At 38.8% G+C, this 20646-nt stretch overlaps 1 protein-coding gene across 3 annotated transcripts in view; it reads left to right on the forward strand.

Moving 5' to 3' along the window:
- Nucleotides 1-20197, forward strand: part of PIK3CG (phosphatidylinositol-4,5-bisphosphate 3-kinase catalytic subunit gamma) — a 33293-nt gene extending 13096 nt beyond the window's left edge. The window contains exons 5-11 of one of the 3 annotated variants that reach the window (XM_042872598.1): nt 2151-2254; nt 4531-4677; nt 5634-5724; nt 8771-8901; nt 9997-10108; nt 13416-13477; nt 18202-20197. In XM_042872598.1, coding sequence (XP_042728532.1) covers nt 2151-2254; nt 4531-4677; nt 5634-5724; nt 8771-8901; nt 9997-10108; nt 13416-13477; nt 18202-18483 — 929 coding nt within the window. In that variant the 3' untranslated portion in view covers nt 18484-20197. Of the gene's footprint in view, nt 1-2150; nt 2255-4530; nt 4678-5633; nt 5725-8770; nt 8902-9996; nt 10109-13319; nt 13478-18201 lie in introns of all 3 variants that reach the window. The other 2 variants (XM_042872599.1, XM_042872597.1) reach the window with 2 other exon arrangements.
- The last annotated feature ends 449 nt before the right edge of the window (nt 20198-20646 follow it).

Raw genomic sequence — 20646 nt, forward strand, 5'->3', positions numbered from 1 at the left:
CCACTTAGTGTGAATTTTGAGACTCACTGAATGCTTGTACAGAATTCTTTCTAAACTGCATTTTAAATGTATCTAAAAGTGCTGTATAATCTAAACAGATCTGGTCAGATCTCATGTTTCTGAAAGGAACTTAGAGACTTGCAGATGTACATGTCTGTAACAGCAGTGGTTTCCTTAACACGTTATCTTTGAAGAATCTGTGGAAAAGAATAAAGTTTCAAGAGAAAGCAATCACTTTAGCACCCACAGGGTTTTGAAATTAAAGAGTCTCTGTTTTTATTCTACAGCAGAACAGTTAAAGAAGTTTTATGTAATTGAAATTTCCACTGAATAAGGCTTCCATTTAGGCTGTCCTACTAATGATACTAGTTTAACTCATTCTCAGATCGCTGAGGATACAACTTTTTCTATAGACATCCTCAGCTTCTTAAATTTTTAAAAATCTATTTCCTACACTTTCTTTTTTAGTTTATTGCTTCTTTTTCTTCCATATCATTTCTATTCTCCTGTTTTTTATATTTGAAGCCTGAATGCTTTAAACTGTTTCATTTCATTCTTTCATGCAGTCACATCTAATTTTTATATATTTTTTTTTCTTCCTTCTGTGCTTGTAGTTTTTTTTATTTTTTAATAAACTACTTTAAGGCCTGTGGTATTCCAGTAACAGTTATATCATCAAACTTACATTCACCTTATTTGTAATCTCTTTCTTTATATTAAAAACATAGCAAGCAGTGAAAATAAATAAATTCTTAAGAATACAGCAGTAGCAGCTTGTATTGGATTGTCTGCTTTCATCACTGTGCTGTTTGATGATTTGTGATCCCTAGGTGTGTATGTGTAGCTGTTTCTTCTCTTAAAGAAGAAACATTTCTCTTAAAATATGTAGTACTTTGTTCTTAAGCTAGATCAACGTGGAAATTGGTTTAGGAAGTGCTTTGACCTGTGTCAGCTAACACCTAATTTTTACACATTTCAGTTGGTCAGCATACAAAATTTTTCAAAGATTGTCTGACATTGTGAGAAGACTTAACTGAAATCGAGCTAGACTTGTGTAAGGGATCAGTAGTTACATTTTAGAAAGCTTTTACATGATGACCTATGCTACCACAACCTAGTTTATTCTTAGGAAAGTTGTCTAAGGGGGGAACGGTTTTAATCTAAGGGGGAATGGTCTTAAATTGAGACAGGAATGGTTTAGATGAGATATTAGGAGGAAGTTTTTCACACCGAGGGTGGTGACGCACTGGAACAGGCTGCCCAAGGAGGTTGTGGATGCCCCATCCCTGGAGGCATTCAAGGCCAGGCTGGATGTGGCTCTGGGCAGCCTGGTCTGGTGGTTGGTGACCTGCACGCAGCAGGGGGTTGAAACTGGATGATCATTGTGGTCCTTTTCAACCCAGGCCATTCTGTGATTCTAATTATACTGTTCGCTGATTAGCTCCTGTACCTCGCTGGCAGATCTTATTTAATTTTTCATTTTTACCAGATTAGATATCACATCAGTCACCAAATTTTCTTGTTACTGTAATATGAGATTTTCAGGGCTGCAACAAGAAAACTTAAATAAGAAATTCAGCATATCTGTGTTTGAATTCCTTATGACTACACTTCAGCGCTGCATGAATTCAAAAGCCATGAATCTGGATGTAGGAGCAGTGAGATAGGTGAAAATAATATTGGTAAATGCAAGGTACTTTCAGGTTCCCCTTTCTTCTGAGCCTTTGAGGGAGATATCTGAGCATTTCTTTGTCAGTAATAAGGGAAATATACAGATGTACATACACATTTTGTGTTGTGTCATTTTGTTTTTTTTTTAAATGAAACTTGAGGTTTTAATGTAATCTCTTCACCCGTGGAGATGGAGTCTTCTGAAAAATATCAAGCACTGTGTGGTTTTGAACTGCATAGAGGGACCATGAGTTGTGAGGTGCTTGAAGACTTTTGGGATCTGAAACAGCCCATTAACCATGGGAGTTAAAGAGTTTTCCTCCATTCCTCAAAATAGAATGTCTTTAAGGAGTGCACTTTAGAAAGTAGCTAATCAGAGGATTTGTTTTTAGCTAAACATCAGTTAAGAAGTTCTATTAGCTGTAATGCTTTTACTTCCAACTTGTGATTTTACTGTGTTTTCTTGCTTGCAATTGCAGTTATTGCACAGCTTAGACAAAAACTTGAAAAACTACAGGGCAGCAAACTTCCAGAAAGTTTTAGAGTCCCATATGACCCTGGGCTAAGAGCAGGAGCCCTAGTGGTAAGTACATTTTGAGTTCCTACAAATCCTTTTTGAAAAAATTATCCTATCTGCAAGTACGTTTCCTTTGGTAAAAACATCTAAAGACCTTATTTCACTGTGAATGTGATGACGTTTCATGGCTTTAAAAAAGTATTCTTCCTAATGCTAATGGCATTTTTCTAAGTGAGATGACATGCTACCATGCAGAAAACAAAACAAAACACAAAAACAACTCCTCGTAAAAAATTCTAATAATTAAATGTCAATTAAATTGAAGATTTAACAGGTGGCTGAATTCTGTTTATATCAAATGCCTGTATAAAACTGTTTCAGCAGACTTCGGAGATTTTGGGATGTTCAATTTTTCTTCTTACTTTCCTTGCCTTACCTGAAGGATGTGTCTGACCTTCACGTGTCTTTAAGGTTTATTTGAGACCTCAGTCTTACTAACACAAACGTTTTCCTATTTCTGATTTTTTCAGTATCTCTGCTGACTGTGTTGCTTTTATTAAAAAGTGCATTAACATTTTGCTAGAAATATGTTAAGAAACACCTGTTTCCTCCAGTGCTGTCATGTGATTGTCGAGGTCTGTGCCAATTCCTATGTTTTGCACTTAAAAACATGATGAATAAATCAGCAGGTGTATTGTGACAGTACATTTGCTCTTGAAGCTACTGTGCTATGTGAAATTTGGGTAAGGAAACACAATGAAAGCTCTTTAGATGCACCTGATGCGCAACCTACAAGAAGGGAATCCTTTGGTTTTTCTCTTAGCTAAGAACAGATGAACCATCCAGTTTAGGAGATGGCAGTCAGCATTCTCGTCTAGGTGACTGATAGCTGTTTTCCAAGTCCATCCATGTTTCTGTTAAATAAGCCCTTGCCTTGGTAGCAGCCTGTAGGCCTGTCTGCCTTCAAACTGAAAGAGCTGAACACCTCCCAGCTGAGGACCACAGAGGTACTGTCTGTACAGAAGTCAACTGAAACAATATTTACTCAGAAATACAGCATTTCTGATAACTTCAGAAGCTTAATTTAAATAATTTTTGTAGGTTTGTACATGTTTAACTTTGAATATTTATTTTGTTAAGTTTTTGACAAAAAAAAAATGGTCTTCAAAATAAAATATCTTTGAGGCTTTTCTAGTTTTCCCTTACTTTGGAAGTGGGCAGCCCTTCCAAGGTCTTCCTAGGTACACGAAGTAACTGGTTTACAAAGAAAAGAAGCTATGTCCGAAATAGATGCACCTGTTTTGTTTTTTTTTTTCTATGAACAGAAATGTTTGATGCAACATTTGATATTGGCAGGCTTTAATTTTGTTTTCGTTCTAGCAAGTGTTACTTGTCCATAAGCTTAAAATCCTCACAGCCTGAAATTTGAATAGTCTAAACCAGATATTAGTAGCAAAACCGGTGTTTCAAGTTAAGTTCAAAGCTGTAACAGTTTTTTCCCCTTTTAATAGAAATAGTGATAAAAGCTGTTTTCTTTTAAACTCAAAGTTCAGAACCTCAGTCTGTGAAACGTGAATATTCTGAAATGCTCTTTCCTGAAATCATCACTTCTGTCAGCTCTCAAACACTGGTGTGTAAATGCTTTTATTATTTTATGTGATTTTACTGTAATAATTATTCCAGAATAGGAAGTATTTCGTACCACATTTGTACGAGACATAATCAGATGAGAAAACGTTAGAAATAATACAATTTCAGTAGTTTCATTGCTGAACTTCTCAAGAGTGAAAAATTAGTAAAACTAAATGAGTGTTTATTCTGTTATTTTATGAATTGCTGTGTTAAATTACTTTCACAAATGCCATTTTCACGTGAATTTGGCTGCACAATTTTCTAAGGAAAGTGAGTAAAATCAAGGAGTCTGTAATAACTGAGATCTCTAAAAGTCACAAGGGTAGACAATATGGCAAATTGCATTGGGTGACTTTCCTGTTTTGTAAAGCATCTCAGAATGCTCTGCGGCAGTTCTAAGTTTCCCAGTGATTTCAGAAGCTCTTAGTCCTGGCTTAAAAGTTCTTTCTGTCTGAAACAGATTTACAAGTTAAAATCAGTTGCAGAGAGTCAAGGCTTATGTTTCCCTTCATCATGGGCAGTGTTCAAAGCTTTGCAGGTTCAGTGAGGATTTCTCTGGCAATGGAAAACCATCCTTTACATGTATTTTCAGTGTGTTTCTTGTGGTTTAACTGATTGGAAGTTGGTGAACTACTCTCTAGCTGGTGTATAAGAAGGTTGGTGTGCTGATGCTGGAGCACAGTGCCTAACGATAAACGTGTCTTTCACAGATAGAAAAATGTAAAGTAATGGCATCCAAGAAGAAGCCCCTCTGGCTTGAGTTTAAATGTGCAGATCCAACTGCTCTATCAAATGAAACCATAGGCATCATCTTTAAACATGGAGATGACCTCCGTCAGGACATGCTTATTTTACAGGTAAGATAATTCTGTATTGGAGGAATAAATTGAATATGTAAATATTTTTAAATTGTTTTACTTTTCAGAGGAGGATGTGCTGTCTACTTGAAATAGGAGGCTTTCATTTTGTAAGCTGTATGGCAAGCTGATAGCAAAAACAGGATCTTCTTTTTTTGTACTACTGTGTTTTAAGTTACTGTTACCTTTCTTTCCTGCCATATTCCACACAAACTTAATATTTTGGTGTGCTAGAGAAGAAGTCTGTTATTTAGTGCAAGATGGCTTGTTTTTCTGATGAAGAATTTTTTTCATTGGCGTATGTGATAGGTGAAATTACAAATGGAAAAATAATGATAGATAGAATTACTGTAGTAATATTTCAGCGATTGCTCTGACAAATGGGGTTGTTAGCATTTGCAGGGATATTTATGGTGGAAAATGGATATACTGGCTAATGTGTTCAATCTCAGATCATGTAGAAATCATAGAAAACACTTATTAATACCTTGTAAGCAATAGAGGTTGCACAGTCACAGGACAGGTTAGGAAAAAAAACAAAACACCCTGATTCTGTAACTGATAATCTTGAATGGCTGCACACTTTCTATGTTCTTCTCTTAAGCCACAAAATAGACAAGTAAGTTTAGTCTCATGTCAGAAGTCTGTACAGTGTTATTTGTCTAAGTAATAAATAATGTCTGAGCAATGTAGATTAGATCCTGGAAAGAAATCTTTATGCTTAAGATGATGAAGGCACCCTCAGGTGCCAGAGAAGCTGTGGATGTGCTTTCTGTGCAGAGAAGGCCAGGTTTGGTGGGGCTCTGGGCAGCCTGATCTAGTGAAAGGTGTCTCTGCTCATGGCAGAGGATTGAAACTCGATAATCTTTAAGGTCCCTCCCGACCCAGCTCATCCTGTAATTCTTTGTTTCCATGAACTTGCAATAACTTTGTGCATTCCTTTTTGTTTTTGCTAGATTCTTCGAATTATGGAATCCATTTGGGAAGCAGAATCCTTGGACCTCTGTTTGCTACCATATGGCTGTATTTCTACAGGGAACAAAATAGGTATGAGAACACAGTGTAATTAGAAATTCAAAAGATTATAGTTACAGAAGTTGTGTACAGGAGGAGTATTCAGTATACTCTGCAGTCCAGAAATCAACATCAGTTTCTTTACCTTTCTGTGAGCAGCCTTCATTTGTCTCTTAGCTGTGGTTCCTGCTCTTTCTGATGGATATCTTTGTACTGTTAGACTAGCTTAAGTGATTGTGCTTTCTTTGCTAATCCAACTGTTGAATCCAGCTGTAAGTTTCTCTTTAATAACAATATTTGATATGAAAAAACAGTGAAAGCAAGTGACTTCCTTAATATGTGTTTTAATGTGCTAATAAAGATGAAATAGAGAAAAAGAGTTAAAATAGAAAAACATTTGTGTTTTTTCCTGACCTGAAACTCCATACCCTATACTTCCTAGAAGCAGCAGCATCACCTGATGGAATGTTCAGGCAGTATTTGTCAGTAAGCATGAGTTCATGCAGTGGAGGTTTTCTATTTTGTAGAGTTCATAATGGGAGAAGTCAAGGGGTTCCTTGAAATTTCCTGGAGAACTGTGTCGTGGTATGTAGAGCAACCTGATAAGCTTGGCAGAAGTCCACTTACATCCAGAAATACCAAACTGATACATAACGTATACATTCCGACGGCTCCATGACTCACTGTGTTGGGTTTGCATGTATTATGCACCCTAGCACACCCACGTGGCACAGTTTCCCAGTATTCAAATAACAGGGAATTGACTGTCACAGTTAATTCTGCTGACCAGTTGTCACACAGCTGGCTGGAGAAAAGCCTCCTCACTGCAGAAAAATTGGCTATGCCCAAATTAAGCTTTCATGCTGAAAAGAATGCTTTGACTGATATGAGCTATTCATCAGTGAGACAGATTAGCAAGTAGTGCTCTGCCCTTACTCAGATCTTGAACATCTGTAAAAAAGTAGCAAGTTTGTTAACACCTGTTATCTATGTAGCTGGCAGTATGATAGGAACTGCATGGAGTGGTAAAGTCATTACAGTATGAATGCTGCCACTTTATTTCACATGATCTCCAGCTTTTTAGTTGTTTTATTTTTGTGCAGTATATTTTGCTTTACAGATGGAAGAATGTTAAACTGAGTCCCAGTGAAATTAAGAACTCTTTTAAATAATCTGCAGTGTACTTCCTCTCCAAAATTGCCACGTAACATTTTTATCATTCTTTCTTTTGGCTTCAAGATTTCTCAGGAGTGCAGAAAGCCCAGCTCACTGATGCAGTACTTGGAAGTGCAACACAGAAGTGTTTCTTTTCTTCTCATATAAGTGTTTTTAAAAATAAAGAAATCGTATTGATAGAATTCTAATAAAGTCAAAGGAAATGGTCATGACATACCAAAATATAAACTACGCTTAAACTGTAAATATAGGTCATTTTTTTAACCTTCTAACATTTTTTTATATTTTTATAACAAATGTAATGCTTCCTTTCTTTTCTTGTTTAAAATCATCTTAAGGCAATGTAATATTTTAAATTAATGGAGGAAGGTGTAGCAATTCTGTCAGTGGCCATTGTGTTCTTATATTCAACTTACAGACTTCAGTATTCTGTCTTAAATTCTTAATGGGTTCCCCATTCTGTGATCTCAAGGAAATAATCGTTTATTTTTGTACATGCAATGGGGAGGGAGATGTAAGAATTCAGCATCCCCCCAGCGCCATGGTGGGGCCATGGTTAATCACATCCACACTTCACTTCTATGTGGCTTGCTGAAAATACCTGTAGCCTAAATTAGTAATATGCACTCTGGGACACCTTGAAACACAGCTTATGCTTGTTTGGAACAAAACCAAAGTGGTGACATGCAAATTTTCTTTCACAGTATTTTTAATGGTTTTCTTCCAAACTGCTTCTTCCCTTCCTCTTCATATTTTCAAGAAACTTAGGACAGTTTATGTGTGTTTACACAAGGACAATACCCCATTTTACAACGAAAAGAGGGAAACAGACAGATGTCCTACAGATTTCCTAACACCTGGATGGTATCCCCTCCTGTGTAGGTCTTTCCCAGTCTGTTGAAGACATCTGTTTTCAACGCAGTTTGCAGTTCTGGAAATGTCCACTGCTGCTGCCAAATAGACCTCAGGAGGAGGAACTTTCTCTGCCACGTATCATGGGTGAACAGTCGTACCTTCCTATCTCTCCCGTTGGCATGGCCATATGTTCGTGGTTTTATGAGGCAGTTTTCACTACTTACTGTGCTGGGTCACTGCCAAATTTAAAAAGCTCGGGTTGGCACATAATGTAAAAGTCACCTACCTCAGTACCGCAGATCCCCAGTAACAGGCAGCACTGTGCTTTTGCTGCTTTCTGCTCAGATGAATGCAGCCCAGTTACTGAAGTCTTCTCTAGGACTAACCATACCTACTGAGAGGCGTATCTATTTAGAACGATCTGCTGGGAGAGATGCACTATTCCAGCACATACCTGAAATATTTGCTTAGGCAGAATAAGCTGTACAACATTCTGTCTAGGTTTTGTACTGCTGTTTTAGCTCTACAGCAGAGAATGATCAGTAAATGGTTGTCATTAGCATCCGCTCTAAAATCTGTAGGCTTTTCACACTGCTGAACTACACAGCTATTCTGGGAGAACTTGAAAATGCAAAGAGAAGCAAAAGATGTCTCCTGTAACAGCTCTGCTCCCCCAGAATCAAGAAGCTGTTCACCGGCAGGGGGAGATTTGTGAGCACAGGCAGGAGAAACCTTTCCAACAGCTGGAATGTGATCTGGAGCTCCTGAGAGACAAACAACAGCCCAGCAAACACAGACCAAAGGACAGTGCTATTCAGTTTGGTGGTTTACAGAGGTTGTATTTCTACAATAGTGTTGTTATGGGCTCTGGCTGACTTCAGCTGGGAGTGGGCAAGAGGCAGTGTTGCTTGTAAAATAAGTGGATACTCACAAGCTATTGAAATTATGCAGAAGGTTTAGAAAGCAGTTTAAAATATTATTTTGTGTATTTTTTATGCTTTGATATAAATTTAATATAAATTCTAGTTTTTTCTTTGTTTTCTGTTAGGAATGATTGAAATTGTGAAAGATGCTACAACAATTGCCAAAATTCAGCAGAGTACAGTTGGCAACACTGGTGCATTTAAGGATGAAATACTGAACCAGTGGCTCAAGGACAGATGTGTCATTGAGGAGAAGGTGAGTTCTTTGAGTTTTCCTCCCCTAAAGTGGGATAGGGGGTTATATCAGAAGGAGGGGAGAAATGCAAAACTCATGGGTTGAAATAAAGACAGTTTAATAGGAAAGAAAAGGAGAAAAAGGAAAAGAAAAAAAGCATCAAAAAGGACTACACAAAACAAGTGATGTACAGTGTTATTGCTCATCACCAGCTGAGTGATGCCCAGCCAATAAAAGCCCTCCCCAGCTAACTCCCTAGGTTTTATGGTTAAGCATGATGCAGTATGCTATGGGACATTTCTTTGGCCAGTCTGGATCACCTGTCCTGCTTCTGTCCCCACCCAGCTTCTTGTTGGGATTCATTCTCATTGATAGAGCAGTGTGAGAGGTCAAAAAATCCTTGACTTACTATAAGGACTGCTGAGCAACAACTAAAACATCCATGTGTTATCAACATTATTCTCATCCTAAATCCAAAACAACACCAAATAGATAAATAGATAGGTAGATAAATCTACCCTAGCTATACCCAGGTCACAGAGTTTTTGAAAGCACCCTAGTAAATGAGAAGCATAGTGTGTGTTTAGAGTTGTGTTACTCACGAGTTTGAAAAATCCATTCATTTCCCTGCACTCAGCTGTGCATGTCTGTGGAAGAGCCTTCTGCATCCAGCTGGCAGCTGGGCTTCTGAGTTAGAAAATGCTTTAGAAATGATTCCTTTGTCAGTGGTATATAGAAGTGATACATGAGGAGCAGATTGAAAGGACATATAGGAACACTGAGAGGCACTGTGGTTTTAGAGGACTGAAGTACAGATTTGGGTACTCGTAACTCCTTTGCTTAGGTTCAGTGACCTGTTTGAGCTTTATTTTCTCAGAAAGTGTGGACTACTATGTGCTAATTTTATTTGGCTTAGAGAGTACAGCCTGTTCTCACAGCATAGCGAGTGCATTGCAGTGCTGTGATCGTTATCTCTGCTGTGCAACAGTGTACTTTATAAGACAGTTTGTTTGACTTTTGGTTGATACACATCAACAGAAAGGCATATTAATTTGAGAATGACTGAAGGAACATTTCTAACACTGAAGCATTTAACATCTCTAAAATTATTTTTAGTTTCAGGCAGCTGTGGAAAGGTTTGTTTATTCCTGTGCTGGCTACTGTGTGGCAACCTTTGTTCTTGGAATAGGAGACAGACACAATGATAACATTATGATCACAGAAACAGGTGAGTCTGGGTTTTTTGGGGGGAATTTCATAGAAGAAGGGACTATCTACACCTCACAAGGTTTATGTTTTAATCTAATAAGTTATGCATATAGCAATGAATGAAGATAAAGAATCCAGTTCTGTCACCATTACTTTCAAATTCAGATACTTCTATGATATTGAAACCTATCATTACCCTTTTGGGGCCTTTGTATAAGATTAGATGTTTATTTGATGGAGTGACAGCATCAGTGGATGAAGGAAGGACAATTGATGTTGTCTACCTCGACTTGTGCAAGGCTTTTGACATGACCCTGCACCACACCTTTATCTAAATTGTAGAGATACGCAGCTTGGAAGGCCAGCAATATTCTGGGCTGCATCAGAGGAGGTGTGGCCAGCAGGGCACAGAAGATGGTTGTTCCCTTCTACTCTGCCCTTGTGAAGCCCAATCTGGAGTACTGTGTGCAGGCCTGGGGCTCCCAGCACAGGAAGGACATGGAGGTGTTTGAGCAGGTCCAGAGGGGGGACCATGAAGATCAGAGGGCTGCAGCACCTCTCCTATAAAAGAAAAGCTGAGGGCGTTGGGCTTGTTTAGCTTGGAGAAGAGAAGGCTGCGTGAGACCTCATTGTGTGGCCTTCCTGTACTTAAATGCAGCTTAAATGCAGGAGTGGTACAGACTTTTTACACAATCAGATAGTGATAGGACAAGGAGGAATGGCTTTAAACTAAAGCAGTGGGCATTTAGACATAAATTACTTACTCAGAGAGTGATGAGGCTGTGGCACAGCTGCCCATAGAGCTGTGAGTGCCCCATCCCTGCAAGCTCTCAGGCCCAGGTTGGATGGGGTCCTGGGCAGCCTGAGCTGGTGGGGGGCAGCCAGCCCACGGAAGGGATTGGGGCTGGTGGGCTTTAAAGTCTCTGACCTAAGCCATTCTATGTTAATAATGCTGTTTTTTTCCAAGGATGAGTTTGTTACAAAGTAAGTAATCTGGCCTTGCAAAACAAATGTTTATTTCTAGATTTAAGATCTAAAAGCCAAAAGGTTTTAAAAGTAGACAGATAGTCATTTGTCTGGAGGGTGAAAGGGGTTGTGAGTGGGATTGTATGTGCTGTCAGAATGAAAATATTATTGGACTGTGATCGCTGCAAACTGTTTATGTACCTTTGCAGAAAATCCTAGAAAATAAGTATACATGGAGTGTGGTATTTTGTTACTGAGATCTGTGGAATGGTGTGTCACAGAACGAAAGTGCCAACAGTTCAAACATGAGCATACTAAATGAAATGTCAACAATTTAAACATGAGATATTAAAGCATATTAAAGCATGGAGCTAAGCATACTTGTCGAATTGTCAAGGGATTGCACCTTTAATGATTAATCTCACCTGCTGATGAGCCAGAAGAAGCTGCCAGCCTCTTCTGTACTCTGTTACACCATTGTTTGTCTTCTTTGCTGGGAAGCTCTTCCGTGCCAGCCAATGAGAGCTACCTCAAACTTGAGTTGCTAGCTACCTTGTAAGGGTGGCTGCATGTGGTCACCTGACCAATTGGCTAATGCAGGAGCACCAGATGTGTTTCTGGAAGGTTGCTGGTCTTTATATAGTGGACTGTTGTCTACTGACCAGTCTATCTCTGTTCTTCAGGAGGACGTTGTCAGGAATGTGCACAAGTGACTTAATGGGTCAGCACAACCTGGTCGGCTGTGAATAGTCCATTGAAATCTTTAAGAACCAATGTGTGATAAATCAGATTTCTTTGTAGAAGTTGGCTATGCAGATGTGTTACATGAGCATGCTATTGTCCTTTCGCCATGCCTGAGGAAACAAACTTCTCCCCACGTGGCTGCACGCCTCCTGAAAGACCCTAAATTTTTTTGTATTACAAACTTTGGGATTACTTCCTTATGGACATCCCAGGGAAGCACCCCAGATTGAGCTGCACATATGAAGGCATTCTATCTGGCCTAAGGAATTCAGTTCCAGTTTTACGAGCTCGTTACTTCCTAATTAGTCTTTACATAATGCAAGGAGACAGAAAATACTTTTGGTTTTAGTCAGAAGACCATATATTTAATATTAATCATATTGTAGTTAAAGTTTTACCAGCTGAAGGCTGAAGAGAGGAAGTACCCTGAAGGCAGAAATGAGCTAATTGAAGACTACAATTAAAAAATAAAAAAAAAAAAGTTCACCAGAAATCCTTGTGGAAAAGAAGACAAAGAAATGCTTTAATTTCAACATTAATCTATATATATTAATAGTACTGATATTAACAGTACTGTGTATATTATGTACTAGCAGAAAGTGCATGATAGGTCAGTAGAAAGGGGGACAGTAAAGGAAATGTTATTTGTTTATAGTCAGGAGCAGATTAGCCAGAGTTTAACAGGAGCTGTCTGGAACAACAGAAGGGAGAAGGAGGTGACTGAGAGGTCTGCAGAATATGTCAGCACTGGGGTAGGTTGTGAGGACTCAAAAGGTGGCTGAAATGCTGGCGCATGTAAGGATGGTACATGTCAGGATTGCTGTTAAGTAACGTCCTACATCATTCGACGTTTTGTCTTCTTGTGTGTATATGCCATTATTACAAATGCATGTTTTTAAGTGAACATACTCTTTTATCCTTACATCTTGTTTGCCAGTGAAACTAATAAATCAATCTAAAGAGCAGTGGGCCACTCCAGTCCTATAGGTGTAGCACTCCTTAAAAGTGAAGTTTTTCATCACTTTCCCAGGACCTGATACTATACTGCAATCTCAAAGTTATCCATAGTGTGGGAAGCTTATTCTGTACACTGCAGGAGGATATATAAACTGGTAATACAGGTATGTGAAGAAGAAGCATGTTCTAGTTCCAGAGTTACTATGAATTAGTGCCATAATTGACAAACTTTTCCCACGTAGTGATGTGCTGGGATCTGATTGTTACGGATTTGGAGGCACAAGCTTTCCTCATTTCGTGATTGAAAAGCTGTGAGTGTATGTTTAGAAAACATAGCAGGCCTACCTGGTTTTAACAACTGCCAAAGACAAAAAATAATTTCACTAAGAAAACACAATTATGTATTAAAAAAAAATAAAAAGAGAGGAAAAAATAGTCTTTTTCTGCTGAACTACAGAGTCGTAGTTTAGGCCTACAAATGGTTTTGGAAATACAGTAAATGCATATGAGTGTTCTTGGCAATTTATTGCATTTGAGCCTAATTGTGACTTCTTTTTATAAAGGTAACCTTTTTCATATTGATTTTGGCCATATTCTTGGGAATTATAAAAGCTTCCTTGGAATTAATAAGGAAAGAGTTCCTTTTGTGCTGACTCCAGATTTTCTGTTTGTCATGGGGACCTCCGGAAAGAAGACAAGTCTCCATTTCCACAAATTTCAGGTAAAGTGAATATTTAACTGTAAATGAATTAAGTGGCATTTTTTGCCCTCTGAAATGAGCATTAGTGCCTTAGACTTCAAAGCTCTGTGCTCCTGGGTATTGCATTAATATAATTTACTGAATCATAATACATTTCTGGGTTATTTTAGCTCTAAAAGAGAACACTATCTGTAGGATTAGGGGAACTAGGATGCAAACAGCCGTGAAGCCACAGTAAAGAGCTTCAGCTAGCTGCAGTCAGGCAGGCAATCTTTTCTTTGTTTCTTGTTTAGATTGAAAATACTTTGTAAGGGACATCAGTATGTAGCTGCAGAGAGACAGCGTTAAGCAGAGTATTCTGTATGGTACAAGTCAGTGTTCCTCAGCTGGCTGTGTCACTGTTACTCCCTCCTGTTTCTGCCCCCTTATCCTAGGGCTGGGCCTGCTGCATCTCGACAGTGCTTTACAGTAATCTTAGACTGTGTACGATTCTGGTTTTGTAAACTGAGCTGTTGTAGTAGGCAGTAAGGAGGCTTTATCGGGATGTGACGCGTCAGGACCTCCCCTGCTCTGTGATGGATTTATGACGCATGCTTTAGGGGCGTAGACGAAGCACGTAGGGCATATAAACCGCTGTGTAGTTGCAATAAACACCATTTGCTACTCCTCATATTGGTGTCTGTGTAGCTAATGGCCCTAGCCATTCGCTAGTCCTAGACAGCCTGAACCCTTCAAACCCTTCAAAACGGGGGCAACGGTGGACTGAACTCTGTGAAAGAGAACAGTGTTAAAAATCTATTCTATTGCAGTTCGTTCAATTTTAAGTGAGCTCCTCCAAAACAAGTTGTGATTTTGTAATCTTGTGACAATGAGAGAGCAAAGCAAAATGCTGTTTAGTATGTTTAATGAAATGTCTGAGAGAATGGCTGAACAAAGGTAAATAGATGTTGGGCTGGTCTTCATTCACACATCATTAGGAACTTTAAATTTGCGCTTGACTAGAAAGGAGGTTCTCTATGTTACCCAAAGTCTCCTCCAGAATGCAGATGAGAGCAGCAGCCTGACTTCAGTACTCAGGATTCCCTTTGGATGGACCATTCCCTCTGCCCTACCTGCTACAGAGTCTGCTTTTTAACACTGAGTACCTGTGGGGTAGTGGGCAGGGTGGGCAGGTCCCAGTGAACATACACATGGTTGTTCAGCAAATAACCAGGCAAGTGTCATTCTTGAGCCCAGACTTCTAAAAATAACTATAAACCACCAGGTGCCATTTTTGAGTCTTTCTTTTGCACAAGGACTAGCTTTGGAAGTGGGAATGCTGAGCCCATGCACTTAAAGAAGTCCATCAGCTGTACTTCATACAAGAAGGGTGGCTCTACTCACTTATCAGCCATGTGGGCTGGGACACCCATCTAGGCTACATCAGTATGTAGAACACCTCAGTTCTGGAAGCAGGAAATAGTTGAAAATATGAAAGTGCTGGTGGAGAACTGGAAGACTGGCAAGTTCTTAGCATCTGTTGTGAGGAGATGTTGTGTTCATATATATGGATCTTACAGCTTTTCAGAGAATGTATGACCTTTACTTCAGCAGTCCAAATGCTTAAGTAACAGGAGGTGACTTTGGTCTGAGCTTCTTTTCAGTAAGCCCTCATCATACAGAGCAATCCTGAATATGTTTATTTTTCTACTGCAGTACAAATTTCTGAAGTAAATACTGCTACTGTCCCACTGGTGCAGAAATGCCACGACAGTGCCAGTGTCAGTTCCATTCGTGTCATTAACCAGAGGAACAGTGCTTAATGTGCTGTACCGTTGTGAGCAGTGACCGTGACACATAACCTGCTCATCTGATGTGGGATGATGTGGGCATAGACAAACAATAATACGGGCTGAAAAAAATGTAAGTTTGTGTACAGTTCTGCTGCGTTCCAAACTATGCAACCTACTGTACTGTACTGGTAATGCCTTAAGGGATTCAAAAAGAAAGTTGAAAGCAAAATACTTCTGTATAAGTAAAATGATGACACAGAGCAAGATACGCATTTCCTATCTTGCTGTAAAAAAGTGTGTTTTAATTATATTTTCAGATAACAAATGTAAACAAAATGAAAGCCTTGCTTTCCAACCAGCAGGTTGTGTCATGTTCCCAAATAGCGAGGGATTCATTCAGTGTGCCTGCTGACTCATGCAAGCAGTAATGGAAAAGTCTCGGCATTTATCCATCATTAATTTTTAAGAGCATCGCTCATTAATTTGTGCTTCAGCTACATTAAATATGTTGTACTTTAGAAGAATGCTTTGTTTTCACAGGCTTCAGTCTCCTTGATATTCTAAAATACCCATGGGTTTGTCTGGCTTTATGTCCTGTCACCTATTGGTCCCTACAGATGTGTCAGACACAACTGCTACTGCAGGTATAACTACACAGCTGATTTTCAGGCCCCCTGCAGCAGGGTACAGCAGTTAGTGCTGTGCTGGCACTGCTGCACTGTTAAAGCTGGTGACTACTTGCTTCTCTTAGCTCTTACTCCACATTTTGCTTCCCTTTTTGCTCTTTTCACAATAACTTAAAAAAAAAAATTAGATGCCAGAGGCTACTAATGAAATGACAGAAATGTTTAGTAGAAAACATCATTTGATAAGCATGATTTAATCTGAGAAGACAATTATTTCTCTGTCTCATCTGTGAATTTTTCAGCTGCCTCAATACTGTCCAGATTTCTCTTGCTATGAGTGTCAAATGTGGTGGCATTTCCTTTCCAGCTTTGGCTGAAGCCCATGCCACTCTTTTACTCCTATTTATGTTTTCCTTCATGTCTTACATGTCTTACTCCTCAGCTCCTCTCATTTGGCCTGTGGTTTTGATTACTTAACAGCTTTCTTCCTAATCCCACGGTGTGCACGTAGCCCTGACACGCACTTGTGTCACTTTTGGTTCCCACTGCCTTTCTCAGAAGTACAGAGATGACTTTTACTGGGAGATGTTAATTCCAAACTCCATTCAGCTCCTGTCTGCATAAATAACTATAACAAGGAGGTGCAGATGTTTTAAATCCTTTGAATTCTTTCGAGGACAGTGATGCCAGTTTCTTGACTGCATAATTGTTTTTCTGTCTCAGACACCTTCAGCAGTGAGATGTATCATCCACAAAGAAATGCAAAGCCTCCTTTGATACGACTATAAAGAGCAGAGCTTTCATCTCTTTCAAGAGAAACAAAAGCCACACTAACTCTAGTGACAAGATTTCCCTGTTTGAAGTCGATATACATAAGAATTTTTTTCTTGGTGTCATGAAGTGAAAATAATCCCTGTGAAAAGTTGATTGTGTTTTCTATTGTAAACTGTGCTTTGGCCACTGCAATTCATCTTCTGCTTTGCCAGAGCTGAACTGACATTAAAGTTCTCATCTTATTTCAGGACAGGATTTATTAGGAAATGTAAGGGGCCCAAGAAATAGGGGAAAAAAATGAAAAAGAAAAAAACCTTGCGGACAGATGTTTAAAATATCATCTTTCTTCCCTTGTGTTTTCCTGACCTGTCTGCTCATTTGTCTGACGTCGCTGGTGTGAGCAGTGATAGATGTTAAGGTTATTTGTGCCATTCTTCCTGTTTCTGAGGAAGAAAAAAACTACCCACTGTGTCAGAAATAACCAGAGTTCTACAGAGCTAATGAGATTTGTTGGAAAGGTATACGAAAATATTTGAATTGCATAGGACTTTTAAAATTAATTCAATAAATTTGTGGAAAGGTTTATCTGAATCTTTATTTGGGTAAAAATCAGTGTTGCTTCAGGTTAGGTTTTAATAGCAACAACCTTCTTGGAATTATTTCTCGTCTCTTCCCATTACTGCATTGCAGGCCTAATTTAACTTCCTCATTTCGATTTCTAACGTTTGATTGCTTTTCCTTAAAATGTTATTTTAAAAAATAAATGAGTAATGAATTCAATGTAAGAAATAATCATTCTGATTTATGGATTAGTCACTTATCATTAACCATTCTTTCCAAAGGTATTTCATGTTTTTCTAAGCTGCAGAGATTTAATTCTTCTAAAGTTTATGCTGCTAAGCACAAATTACTTATATATGGAAGTGAAAAAAAAACCAAAACAGTAATCCCTTGAATCCAGTAGGACAGTACATAACCGTGGCAGTCCTAAAGCAAGGCAGCACACCTGTGTTTGAAGCAGAGCTGTGAGCTGGAGAGACATGACAGAACACCACGCCTGAAGAGCCATCTCCATTAAACAAGCTGTCACCTCCGCAGATTTAAAGACATCCACATGAAATGAAGAATTGAGCCCTAGAGGTGCTTCTTTATTCAGTTGCTTGCTATCCCATGGTCTTTAAATGGAAACCAATTGTGAAGAAAGACAATGAATTACTGCTGCCTTTTTAACAGTCTCAGCAAGGGATTACATGACAGGGAAATTAATTTGAAATTCTGGTGAAGCTGAGCTTTAACAACTAATATCATATTATTTGAAAGAGCCATTAGTTTGTTCACCAAAGCAGGACTTGTTGCCCTGAGGTGCGCTCACCAACAACGTGGCAATGGATGCAGACGTGAGCGTGATGTTTCTGCTCAGATGCGTGGCTCTCTGTGGTCTCCTCTCCCTGACACACCGGTGACTGAACGGTGTCGGTCGGTGGCAGTAGTTCATACCAAGTTCCCATGAAGTTGCTCAGCCCTCCCTTTCTGTGCACCTCATCATTTAACAGAAAATCCTTCTCTTTTGTAGGATGTGTGTGTGAAGGCTTATTTAGCTCTCCGACATCACACCAACCTGCTCATCATCCTGTTCTCCATGATGCTAATGACTGGAATGCCCCAGTTAACCAGCAAAGAGGATATTGAGTATATCCGGGATGCGCTGACGGTAGGGAAAAGCGAAGAAGATGCTAAAAAGCATTTCCTTGATCAGATCGAGGTTTGCAGAGATAAGGGCTGGACTGTGCAATTTAACTGGTTCTTACATCTTGTGCTTGGAATCAAGCAAGGAGTAGAAAAGCATTCTGCTTAACATTTGGTGTAAACTATCTGTAGGTGTATATAGGAAGTTAGTGAATGTACTTGTTGTTATTTATGCATTCCAAATACATGAGCAGTCAGTACTGCCTTTACCTCACTGGCAGCTTCTAAAAAGGCTTTTTTTTTTTTGTCTGCCTCTCCAGAAGAGCTTTCCTGCAGTTAAGATATATATATTTTTAATGTCTAATGATGCTTCCAGTTGCCAGACTGTCAAATAGCTGCTTTGCTGATGTGGCCTGCAATTTTCTTCTTTCCTTTAGTAATAATGAAGGAGGAGCTTGGGTCAGATGATAACCTACAATCTCAGATAGAAATTTTCAGTGGCATTGCCTTAATTGTTCATGGGAGTCCGGGCTTCAAATGGGGAAAAAAGAGTCGGTTTAAAATCGACAGTAATATTGAAATCCCTGCAGGAAATTTATTTCTTTATCAGGATGGCTTTTACTCAAGTGTTCTTCACCCACATCACCCTTTGTCCCACTTTATTCTTGTTCTGATTTTCAATATGCGTCAGTAGAAAACAACCTTAACTCCACTGCCAAAAGAAATTGCTTTATTATTATTGTGGTCTCTTGACATACACAGCTGACCTTGACTGTTGCTGTAAGAGAGCTTCATAGTTCCCTGGAAGCTCCTCTGGTTTGAACCTGAAGTTCTTGAGATTTAATTTTGGACTGTTTTTTTACCGTTTTGTTTTGTTTTTTAAACAGGAAGTTCCATATTATATTACAGATTATATTACTATTGTAAATTTATTGCAATTCCACCTATATGGTAAAAGCTTTGTAGAAAACTCAATGGTACTTCCTTATTCCTCAGAGAAAGCTCCTCACGTAAAAGCAATTGACATTTTACCAAATATTTGAGAAACCCAAAGCTATTTATTCTTTGGAGAGATATTTTTGGGAGATACCCATAAGGAATTAAATTTAATCTTTGAAATTGTATATATTTTGCTATTTATTTTTAAATTCTTTAAGAGACTATACTACTGAAAAGCTATTTATGAAAGAAAAGAAATAATTTCAATATTTAAAGCTAAAAGAGGAAAAAATGGTCAATGTTAAGTAGAATTGTAACTTCTCTGCTGTAGGATACCTGCAAATCACCTAGACTGCCTTAGGTAGGAATAACTATATATCATGAATTAGTCTTTGACTCCAGTTGTTACCACGTCCTTCCTGCTGATTGATTCTTACCAAAGAGAGAAGATGGCTTGCAGTATTGCTTTTTTGCACTCGTGCCCATGTAATTTCTTCTTCCATTGTAATTTTACATGGGTTTTACTTTACATTTAAATGATGAACTGAATTTTGTAATTCTGTTATCATTTGCTTTGATCGTTTCACAGAACTGTTTTTAACTACTGCTACCACTGTTACTACTGAGCTTATCCTGGAAGGATTTGTACTAAATGTACTGTAGTTGGTGTCTCGGTTATGAGATAGAGCCAATCTATTTTTGAAATACAGATGTTTAATTGATTCCCATGCACAATGATGTTTTTGATGCGTACGATAGACTGATTTAAGGAAATCTGAAAAGGTAAATGGTAGAATAATTTGTTGTTCTGTTACATTACCTTTCTGTGCAAGATAGGCTTAAAACCATACTAAAATACAAAGTAAATGGTGAACGCTGTCTGTAAAATGCTATTTTTAGGTTTGTATTTTGTAGATCAGAAATAAATTGATTGATATGTTCTATTCACTTGATTTTTCCTTCATGAATAGGCACTTTTTCCCAATATTTTAAAGACTGCAGTCTCAGTAAGAAATCATAAGTAAATCTACTGCAATGTTTGAATGCAGCATAGGGAAATAAATGCTAATCACAACTTGAAAGAATGGCGTTCCTAAAGCAGCCTTCATATGCAGATGGATGTCTGTGAGGAACCCACAGCCAGAGGAAAACTGCTCAATTGCACACTAAGCCAAGACAGGTCATTTTTGTGGAGTTTACAGTGTGCTGCGTTGAGTTGTATACGGCGTTTGTTACAGACTTCTGCAGCAGCTCTGTGCTGAGCTCATTAGCAGATGTCTCCAGAGCTCTCTGTGCCTGCTGCCGGGCTGCCTGGGCAGTGCTGGGCATCCCTCTGCTGTGTAGTGATAGGACCAGCAGCAATGGCCTGAAACTTGAACAGAGCATGTTCCAT

The sequence above is a fragment of the Lagopus leucura genome, unplaced genomic scaffold (genome assembly GCF_019238085.1).
Source record: "Lagopus leucura isolate 7727_CA_CO unplaced genomic scaffold, USGS_WTPT01 Super-Scaffold_100008, whole genome shotgun sequence".
In the NCBI taxonomy this organism is placed as follows: Eukaryota; Metazoa; Chordata; class Aves; order Galliformes; family Phasianidae; genus Lagopus; species Lagopus leucura.